This window comes from Rutidosis leptorrhynchoides, chromosome 6 (genome assembly GCF_046630445.1).
Source record: "Rutidosis leptorrhynchoides isolate AG116_Rl617_1_P2 chromosome 6, CSIRO_AGI_Rlap_v1, whole genome shotgun sequence".
Taxonomy (NCBI): Eukaryota; Viridiplantae; Streptophyta; class Magnoliopsida; order Asterales; family Asteraceae; genus Rutidosis; species Rutidosis leptorrhynchoides.
The window spans coordinates 404,390,781-404,401,843 of NC_092338.1; the positions used below are offsets into that span (position 1 = coordinate 404,390,781).

Sequence of the window (11,063 nt, forward strand, 5' to 3'; positions counted from 1 at the left end):
TCTGGCTCGCGGTTGCAGGCTTAAATTCAGGTGAGGAACTTTATTTTGGGTCAGGCTTTCTTGTTGGTGGTTACGTCAAGATGCAGCGGGCACAGTTTTAGTTTGTTTGTTAGTTTGGTTCTTGGGGATTGTTTTTCCCGGTTTGTGCCGTTGCCTTCAATTTTGTAGTTTGTTTGTAAGATCGCCTCTCTTTTGGCGAGTTCAATAGTTGTCAAACAGATTGTATAATCTGTCAATTGTAACACCAGAAGATCGTCTGATCTTCTCTTTATTTATTTATATAATATGTTTTTTCGGAAAAAAAAAAAAAAAAAAAAAAACTAGTCAAGCTACAAAAGATTTAAGAAAACTTTCGGATCTAACCCGACCCGAATATCACCCGTATAAACTCCCAAATAAGAATACTATCCAGTAATTCAGATAAGACTCTGCAACCCCTTGCTCAGTTGAGTTCCTAACTTTCGACCATGGCTTCTATTGTTCTTCCTCAGGTAAACCCTTTTCCCCATTTCATCTTGTTTCATACATTCAATTCTTAATATAATCGTTAATCTTTTAATTTTTATGGTTAAAATTTGAAACTTGCAGGCACTATATATGAAACCAACAACAAATGCAGCAAACTTTCATCTAAAAAAACTTGGGGTTTCATCTTTTTTACCCCCATTCAACTCAGCTACAATATCCACTGTTTCTTCAAGGTTTCAACAAAAGAATCGTAATTGGATTTCATCATTTGTTGTAAGAGCAGAGGCAGAGAGTGAGGCTGATAATGTTGCAGCTGAATCTACAGATGATGTTAAAGAAGAAGAAGTTAAAGAAGAAGAAGAAGAAGGAGAAGTGGTGGTGGCAGTTGCAGAAAAAGTACCTAAGAAACCTATTATTAAGCTTGGAGATATAATGGGGGTAAAATTGTTACATTTTATTTTATTAAGTTTTTATTTATTGATATGTGAATATTAGGGTTTTCTGATTTCGTATAAATTTTTGTCATTTAGGGTTTAATAATTTCATTCATTTCAAGTTTTGTCTTTAATGACAATTGGGGTGATAGTTGAACATTCAGGGTCTTTGGGTAAGTTTAGTTTTTATGGTTAATTAGGCCGTAAGTTTATGGGGTTACCAACTTGAGTTAGTTGGCTTAATCAGGCCGTAAGTTGAATCTTATAAGGTCGTAACTTTAAAAAGTTCTGATTTTGTCCAGTTTTCAATAAGCCCGTACGCAGCTTTTGTTGTTGTTGTTAATGGTAGTTTAATCGAATTAATACGAAGTTATTCATAGGGTTGATTCTTAAGAATGCTTGTCTAATTTTGCTATTTAAATTTTATTTTAGATTTTGAACAAGCAAGCAGTTGAAGCTTCAGAAACTTTAAGACCACTACCAGACCTTCGAACGGGAGATATTATTGAAATCAAATTGGTTAGTTTGTTGTCAAATGTTTTAGATGTTTAAGAATTTAAATTGATGGTATTTTTACGACGTGAATAATTTAAATTTTCAGGAAGTGCCGGAGAACAGGCGTAGGTTGTCTATCTACAAGGGAATTATAATCTCGAGGCAAAATGCTGGCATTCACACCACGATTCGTATCCGAAGAATCATTGCTGGAGTCGGTGTTGAAATCGTGTTTCCTATGTAAGTCCCCTTCTCTAAACTTCTTGATGTTATGTGAACACGATACTTGCTCTGATACATAATCATGCTTTAATTAAATGTTATTGTAAAATTTGTGCATCAAAATGGATCCAAGGTTTCTTGGAATGATGATTATGGGAGCATACTGTACTTTCATGTCTTAGAATCCACTGTGCACCCCGGCACTCCCTAAATAGAAAGTGTTGTGTTTAAGGTAGGACTCGGTTACATCTTGCCAAGTTGGCGGAACTTGACCGTAGGTGTTAGGGGGGCCGAAAATTTATACGCCATATGTATGCATTTTATACATTTTTGATGACAATATTGATCCTTATTGTAGATCATCTAAATTAATTTCTTGAACTTATCAACACTTATTTAGTTTAAAGTGAGCGTAGATGAAAAATGTTTGAGATATACGAAAAAGATAAGTAACTTGCTAATAAATGCATATTGTGTGAGCCTTCACCATTTTGGTCATATCTCTTTCATACAGACTCCGATTTAGTTGATTCAGAAACCTAGACGTTCTTAACTCAAAGGGCTATAAAATCCATTACTTAGTTGAAATTTCGTGGGGGCGGTCGGCCCTCCATGCTTGATAAAATCTGCCCCTGCTGCCAAGGTTGAAAAAACGCTGCTCGAGAAGTACTCGGTTGGGAATTATTAGGGAGTACTCGGCAACTCGGGGAGTACTCAGATATTTACCAAGTTTGATTATGACTGATTTTGACCGAAATATGACCGGGTTTTGACCAATTTACCGAGTAATCCCGAGTTTTGACCGTTTTTCCGAGTAATCCCTAGCGTTGGCCGAGTTTGAACGAGTGTCCGTCAAGTTGCAAAAACCGAGTACTCACTGAGAATCTTCGAGTTCTGCAACACTGCATACTGCATTCATAATAGATTAAGATAAGGAGGTTTGAGTTACAGTTAAATTTCATGAATACGTGTTAATAGTTATTAATAGTTAGTGCATTCATGTTCAGATACTCTCCCAACATAAAGGAAATAAAAGTGGTGAAGCACCGAAAAGTTAGAAGAGCGAGGTTGTATTACTTGAGAGACAAGCTTCCTAGGCTATCTACTTTCAAATGAGAACTGCAATGGCTCCATTTCCTATTTTCTTCAGTCATTATTAACATGTTTTGGACCTGTTTGTATTACGCGAATATAGTACGATACATGTTTAAATTCTTTTGATATGTAATTTTTTTGAGACCTTGTAATTGCTTCTTGTTCTGTTGATTAGGCAGTGTTATGCAGTCTGTACAATTGTGGTTCTCACCCATATTTCTAAGTTCTTTATAGACTGCCGTTTCTGGATTCTTGGATTGAATTGTTGTCACATTGAATATCAGTAAAACACACTTTTTAATTCATCATTATTCTTAGTTCTTAATCTTATTTGATCAGAAAATTTAATCTTCCTACAATTTGATGAGGGTAAGTAGTCATTATGAATTGAGTTCTTCACTAATCTCTAACAAATATGAAGGTTGACATAGCACCTTGTTTAACACTTTGAAGATTATAAAGTCTTGTTTAGGAATTTGCAGATTTTGGTCATTTAAAATCTTTGTTATAGTATTTGTAAAAATTGAACTAAAAGTATTGTGAAAATACCCTATATATGTACATGTGTTCTGAATTTTTGTTTACTTAACATCATGTGTTCCTATTTTCTGATATATACCACATTAACATATACTATAAACCTTTCTAATACCAAATTTCAAACAATATTCACTGACAAAAACTCCTAAAATAACCTAACAAACAACTTGTTATTTTTTATTTTTATTTTTATTATTGTTTTTACATCAGTTTGGGATCACCCAGGGGGACTTAATCACCCGCGCGTTTATCTCCCGTAGTTGCATAACCCGCCTCTAACTACTGCCCTGGAGGAAACCTGGACCAATCCGAGGGCATGACCGGTAAAACCCCCCTCCCCGCTGCCCCCGCACTAACCGAAAGGCGACATGAGTGGATACTTGTTAATTGGTCTGCCCTATACTTTTTTCATTCTAGTTTTTGGTTTTCTTCTAAGAAAATTACAATAAGGGCATAACACAAAAGTAAACAATACTGATTCCAGTCCTAGTTGTATTTGTTTTTTACTGATGTTAGCTACAATGAATCTTCCTATATTTGGTTGACATTATATTATAAGATAATTATGCTATGCTATGGTCAAATATTCCAAAGTCGTTGGTACCATGCCAATAATCCACCAATTTGTCAAAATACCTAATTCTACTTATCATCTACTTTTGACTTTGTTTTGTATTAGACTTCTTCCATCACATTTCCCCCCTTTTTTGTGTAAATAAGGTCAAGGTGACGCAATGGGTGTCATGAAAGATGGTACAACTAGATTTTAAAAGCTTATTTTGATGTTTAGGTATGTTTTGTTGTTTGTTGCATCTGTTTGACTGTTTGTAGGTAAGATTGTTGTATTGGCTTTGGTATCTCTCGGCCTTTTGATACTTTGTATTATTGGTTTAATTTGTCAATATAATTTGCTTTCTATAAAGATGACACGACTGGTAAATGTGAATAAACTGAGTAACATGTCACATCAACATGACTTAGCCAGGACTGACTCAACCTTGTCGTTACGACATTCATATACATTATGTAACAAATAAGTAACTTTTATAAAGAATTGGCATGTTTCATATACTCCACACTACTTAATTAATCATGGTGGTGTTTCTCATCTTGTATGAAATAGCAAGTTGTATTTTTAAATGAAAACTTTTCAGCTTATTACGGAGGGAATGAAATAGCTAGTTGACAAAATAGTTTATTCAGATTCTAAAACTGGAGTTGAAACTTTCATTAGCATCAATTTTATAATATCAACCAATAACAATTATTTATTTCTAACAATAAAATTCCGTTTACAAATTATCAAAGACTTGGAACGCCTATAAATTCTGCGCTACTACTATCAGCAACTCCATTTAGGGAAAAAAATAAAACAAAAAATCTGCTCATTTTCTTCGTTGACAATGGATTCCTTCGATTCGCAACCACAAAAAACTTACCATTTCGTTCCGAGTTACGATTATGATCCTAATCCTTCGGAGGCTTATGATTACAACATTATTTCCCCTGTCGTTCAAAGTCATCTGAAAAAGGTATTCATAAATTCATATGTAACTGAATATGGAGGTTTATCTGTCACCTGATAATAATACTGACCAATTTTTTTAATCGTAGGTCTACGCAACGTTATGTTTTGCTGTACTAGTATCTGCACTTGGTGCTTATCTTCACATCATTTGGAACATTGGTGGTGTGATTACAACTTTAACTACCTTATTTTTCATTAATACGATATCTTCTGTTACTCTGGGAGAGGTAAATCAAGTTGATAAATCTCACCTCCTACTAATATGCTTTTTGGATCATTAATTAATGGTGCTAATTGCTTTAATTTTGTTATGATCAGGATGCAGACGGTGCGAAGGTTGTTTTGTTGATGATAGCAGCCCTGTTCCAAGGAGCTTCCATTGGCCCTGCAATTAAATTGGCCATTAATATTAACCCGAGGTATCCAGAACCGTCCTGTACTTATTTTTCTATTTTCATAAGTTGAATTTGAAATTGTATTTCAAGGTTACAATCCGAAGTGACAAGTTTAATCGAGATGTTTTCGTAGGTTCAATTTTATCAACCTGTTTTGACCCTCATACCTAATTTGAATCCACTAGTTGTTGGAGCTAATGTGGATCTTAGACCAAACGTAAACTCGATCTAGAGGCGGAAATCAATAGACCAAGCTTTAATCAAATAAATACTAACTATCGGGATCGAGTTTAGAACTGTTAGAGGATATATTTATTATATATATATATATATTAGCCCATTTGTGATGTTAGATTAGGGCTTGGCCCAAGTTTGTATCTCTATATATTTGTGTAATGTTCCATTGGAATATGAATGAAAACCATATCAGATTCCATGGTATCAGACGATTAACCTAAAAACCCTAATACCCTTATTTGGCCAATTGATACCCTAATACCCTTATTCATATTCCAATGGAACATTACACAAATATATAGAGATACAAACTTGGGCCAAGCCCTAATCTAACATCACAAATGGGCTAATATATATATAATAAATATATCCTCTAACAAGAACGACACATAGAGTTGTTATTCGTGTTGGGTATGTTTAGGATCGATTACAGACGATTAAACACGGCTAGGGTTTGTTTGGGGTGTGTAACATGACAATGTAATCTGTAACATATATTTATAGAATCTGCAAAGACAGTTGGTCGACTGTCTCTCTCAGTCGACAGATAGTAGACTTACTCTACTCAATAATACACGCTCTTTGTCGATTGACTGAATATGTCTGTCGGTCGATAATGATCCGGTTTAACTATTGATTAAACATTAATGAATCACAATCAAATATCCAATAGTCAAAGTACGATTACAATAAAGTTTGTCAACTAATGACTGATTTAACGTACATAACGATTAGAACCAGAGATTTCCAATAATGCACCAACACTAGTTCTAATGTAAGTTTGTTGGACAGCATTCTCGTGAGTGCGTTTGTGGGAACTGCGATTGCATTTGCTTGTTTCTCGGTTTCTGCCATGTTAGCTAGGCGTAGGCAGCACCTATACCTAGGAGGACTTCTCTCTTCCGGTGTCTCTATTCTTTTGTGGGTGTATTTTGCTTCATCTATCATTGGTGAATCTTTATCCTTCAAGATTCAGGTAAAACTTTCGTTATCTCAAAATTTCTTGATTTGATTAATTCATCTGTACTAAACGTATATGAATTATTTTTCAGTTGTATTTCGGACTTCTAGTTTTTGTCGGTTATGTGGTGTTTGATACCCAATTTATCATTGAGATGGCTCACCTTGGAGATTTGGATTTTGCTGGACATGCACTCAGGCTTTACACAGACTTCATTGCTGTCTTTATCCGCATCCTTGTCATCATGGTTAGTTATACTTTTGATCAGTAATGTAAAGTTTGTTGTCAAATAACGATGAATATGATTTGATCATATGATTTTGTTTGCAGCTGAAGAATGAAGATGACAGAGAAGCTGAGCGGAGAAGGAGAAGAAGACGAGAATAAATTATTGTACGGCAGAGTAAAGATGCCTACTTGTTTGTTCTGAAACAAAAAAGTTCAATCATGTTGTGTGTTCCATGTCTGATAAATGTGTATTATGTCATTCAATATGTTCCCTTCTAAAGTATGTAATTTACTCACTATTAAAGTTGTTTGTTTTGGCATGTTGCATATGTATAATAACTATCATTGTGTTATGAAGAGCAGTTGATGATTTTTAAAATCTATCAGTTGCTAGATTGAAACTATCCTTGTTATTTATTGGTTGTGGTTATTTGATGATAAAAAGTTTGAATGTTTAGAGCAATAACCTAATTGTTTGCATATAGACATGTAGTGATTTATAATATTCTTGGCAGGATGAATACAATTTCCACCCGTTGAATCGTTCACTTCTTAGCAAAAATTATTAGCTTACCCCTTTGACTCGTTAGAACAAAAATATGACCCAAAACCTTGTTAAAATATTAGTGCACAACTCAAACTCAAGTGGCTCAACTTGCTCAACTTGATTTTGAAATTTATTGATCAAGTAGCTCAACTTGTCCAAATGGATTTAGGTCATTATTGACCAAATTAATGGTTAAGGTGTTTAGTAGAAAACTTGACATTATCTTTTTTGACATACTTGCATAATCAAGTTGCCTTTTATCTTGTTTTATTAGGTCTAGTTGTTAGTGTGTTCACATGTATACTAGTTGTCATATTGGTATGTTCACATGTATGCTAGTTGTCATCTAGCTTTACTAGTGGGTCTAGTTGTTGGTATGTTATGATTATGTTTTGCTTTAATCCTCTATATAAGGATGTGATTGTAACCATTTGAAATCAATCCAACATATTTAGTTTTTCATATTCTTGTTCATATTATTTCCTTAACCTTTTATTCATAGCAAATAACTTGTTATTTTATGGTATCTAGAGCTTGGTTCCAAGTTAAATTTTTGTGTGCAAATACTCAAAGTCTACTCAAAAGTTCCAAACTAGTTATCTTGCTATCAAAAATGGAAGGCACAAATGGAAACAATGGTGGTATGGTCAATGGAATGGAGAAACTTATAGGTAACAACTACAAGTATTGGAAAATGTGTATGGAGGCTTTTCTTCAAGGTCATGATCTATGGGAACTTGTGACCGGAGGTGATGCCATAATTCCCGTAGAAACTGTGACGACCCGAAAATTTTCGACCAAATTAAAACTTGATCTTTATAAGTTTCTGACACGATAAGCAAAGCATGTAAAGTTGAGTCTCAAAAATTTTGAACTATTATCATATATTAAATTACCCGGTGTCTATTTCCGACGATTCACGAACCTATAATCATAAATAGAAATGTATACATAAATAATTATACATGTAAATAATTATATATTATGAATTAAATATATTAAAGAACTATTAGGTAATTATGACATAAACTTAAAGTTGTTATTTAAACTGTTTATTTAAATATAGAAAGTAGATTGAATATACATAATTTATCAATGTTAACAAAGTTAATAATGAGTAATTACATATTAACAATGGTAAATTAATATATGTAATATATGAGTATTATAATATGAATAATTTATAAGTAATATATGTAGAAGTTTATAATATGTATTTATATGATTACAAGTTAAAATATAATTATTTAACACTAATATTATTATTACTACCTTCATTAATATTAATATCAATATTAGTATTATTAATATTATTATGGATATAGTTATAAATACTATTATAAGAATAATTAAAATTATAATGTAGTTGTGATTTAAATATTATTATTATTATTATTATTATTATTATTATTATTATTATTATTATTATTATTATTATTATTATTATTATTATCACTATTAATAAAACTATTATTGCTAATATGATTATTAAAAATTATTATTAATTATTGTTATTATTATTAAGATACAACTTATATCAATTAGCAAGTGTCGAATTATCCAAAATATATAGTTATAAAATCGCAAGAATTTATGTAAGGTGGCTGGTTCTTTACGGAATAATATTTAATTCAAACAAGTCGATGTTGCATTCTCTTATTATTGCATTCTTACACATATCCTAATCCACTATCTCCTTTATATTCATTTTATTATATACAATTTTGTTTTGTTTCTCCTCGTGACCCTTATCTCTTTCCGCAATCATCGCTACAAAACAACATGATAAATTATTGTTTGTTGCTTCAATCATGCGTACATTTCTATTTCCTTTTACTTCTGTCAAATACAACTTTTGCTGCTCGTATGTGTTTGTTGCTGCCATCATACTAACAACCGAAAACTGCTACAACTATGTGCTAATCAATTACAATCAAACCCAAAACCATAAACCAATTGAAACCACCATCACTTCCACCATTTAAAGGCTGCTAATTTAATGTTTTGTTCATTCTATTCCCACTTAAACTGTTGCAGTACTTTATTCTATTTCTGTTTTGGACGAACAACAATCGCCACCATTGTTGTATCTGCTTTCTGTAACATCCCGCATTTTTCCGTTAAATTATTTTTTTAACGCCGTATTTTTCTTTTTAGATAATATTCCTCGTATCTAGATTCGTAACCTCCGTTAGCTAACATTCTAAATATTCTCGTTATCGGATTTTAATACGCGTTTTAAAATATTCCGTTTAGGTATTTTCCGCACCCGACTACAAACTCGAGGGACTAAAATTGACACGGGGCAAACTAGTTGACTAGGTCACCTAGTCCACCCCAATCACCACCATTCAACCATCTCTCTCTCTCTCTCTCTCTCTTTCTCTCTAGCAAGAACACACCCAATTTCCAAATTCATTCAATCATCATCTAAATTCGATCTAGGAGGCTTACAACAAAATAAATTACATATTCGTGATCCTCTCTTCATCCTCTTCATTTTGGTACCAACTTCATCTCGTTTGGGTAACATTTCTAAAACACTAGTTTTTCTTTAAATTTGTGTTCTTGACTTAAAAGTATGTTAATTAGTGTCCATGGCTCATTGTGATGTCGTGTATGTAATTTGTATGCTCGATTTGTTGTTTTTGGTGTAACTAGTTCATTATGAAAATTACTTGCTAAATCCTTGATTTTGGATGATCAAATGTTATTAGATTGTTAATGTGCATGTTTTAAAAGTGTTACTAGTATCATTAGCTTCATTTTGATGTATAGATTGATTAAAGAAACTTCATAAACGCGATTATTGATTTTGTGAACTTTTGGTTAGGGTTGACAACTCTTAAAACGAACTTTTGATGCGTTGAATGCTTATTAATGTTATTGATAAGTGTTTAGTTGTATTACATGTTTCATTACCTTCAAAATGGCATATCATATGTATAAATTGGATTCCCGAAACTTAAATTGCAATTGATAAACTTGAAACTTGAAAATAAACCTCTATTGATCACTTGGCGGGATTTCGGTTATAGTATATGATGTTTTTGCTTGATGAAAAGTGCTTAGTTGCGTTCCTTGTCAAAATACCTTCCCGGTGATATAAAATACTTGTTCTAATTGTTTGCGGATCATAGATTGTGATTGTTTGGTTTTTGGTTCGTGCACTTGTGTTTCAGCAAAACAGTTCCTGGAAAGCCTTCTGGACGCCGTCTAAAACCCTGGGACGCCGTCCAGGTCTTTAAAGTGGGACGCCGTCTACAACCTGGGACGCCGTCCAGCCTTTCACACTGGGACGCCGTCCAGGCATTTGGGACGCCGTCCCATTTGCCTGCCAGGGGCTGTTTTGGTTGGTCGTTTCACGAAAAATGTTTGGGAGGTTCTAGACCTCCAATTCACTTTCAACTTGTTTTAACATGCTTATATATGAATAACTAGCATAGAAAATTTGTCCGAGACCCGACCCGAACATGTTGACTTTTCCGTTGACTTTGACCCGACCAAGTTTGACTTTTTGTCAAACTTAACCAAATACTTATGCAACCTTTCTAACATGATTATTTACTTGTATCTTGCATGAAACTTGACTAGTTGATTCACATGTTAATATAATCGAGTCGTAACGAGCCATAGGACTAATTGAACATCTTTGACCGTTTGCGTTTACCGTTATTGATATAACCTATATGTTTAGGTCAAGACTAGCTTTGTCTTTGCACGCGTTTACTTGTCGAAGTACTTTATTAACTCTTGCACTCAAGGTGAGATCATAGTCCCACTTTTTCAATCACTTTTATTCTTTACATCGTGGGCTGAGAAACACATACATTTCATACTTATTTACTTTTCATGCTTTTACATTGTGAACAAATACGAATACAAAGATGCATACGAGTTTGAACAAAAGTCC

General features: G+C 33.3%; 2 protein-coding genes across 2 annotated transcripts; both read left to right on the forward strand.

The window, feature by feature from the left end:
• Window positions 1-368: 368 nt before the first annotated feature.
• On the forward strand, window positions 369-2,976 carry LOC139852822 (large ribosomal subunit protein bL19cy-like). Its single transcript, XM_071842160.1, has 5 exons — window positions 369-491; window positions 589-906; window positions 1,335-1,421; window positions 1,504-1,637; window positions 2,627-2,976. The coding sequence occupies exons 1-5, from the start codon at window positions 468-470 to the stop codon at window positions 2,733-2,735; spliced, it is 672 nt and encodes a 223-aa protein (XP_071698261.1). The 5' UTR covers window positions 369-467; the 3' UTR covers window positions 2,736-2,976.
• Window positions 2,977-4,615: 1,639 nt separating this feature from the next.
• Window positions 4,616-6,999, forward strand: LOC139853109 (bax inhibitor 1-like). The gene is made up of 6 exons (XM_071842482.1): window positions 4,616-4,786; window positions 4,869-5,009; window positions 5,101-5,201; window positions 6,207-6,390; window positions 6,467-6,622; window positions 6,706-6,999. The coding sequence occupies exons 1-6, from the start codon at window positions 4,658-4,660 to the stop codon at window positions 6,760-6,762; spliced, it is 768 nt and encodes a 255-aa protein (XP_071698583.1). The 5' UTR covers window positions 4,616-4,657; the 3' UTR covers window positions 6,763-6,999.
• The last annotated feature ends 4,064 nt before the right edge of the window (window positions 7,000-11,063 follow it).

Coding starts and splice junctions, on each gene's coding strand:
- LOC139853109 (XM_071842482.1), top strand. CDS start 4,658: ATGGATTCCTTCGATTCGCAACCACAAAAAACTTACCATTTCGTTCCG. Junction 5,202..6,206: donor GCCATTAATATTAACCCGAG/GTATCCAGAACC, acceptor TTTGTTGGACAG/CATTCTCGTGAGTGCGTTTG. Junction 6,391..6,466: donor CTTTATCCTTCAAGATTCAG/GTAAAACTTTCG, acceptor ATTATTTTTCAG/TTGTATTTCGGACTTCTAGT.
- LOC139852822 (XM_071842160.1), top strand. CDS start 468: ATGGCTTCTATTGTTCTTCCTCAG. Junction 907..1,334: donor AGCTTGGAGATATAATGGGG/GTAAAATTGTTA, acceptor ATTTTATTTTAG/ATTTTGAACAAGCAAGCAGT. Junction 1,638..2,626: donor GTTGAAATCGTGTTTCCTAT/GTAAGTCCCCTT, acceptor ATTCATGTTCAG/ATACTCTCCCAACATAAAGG.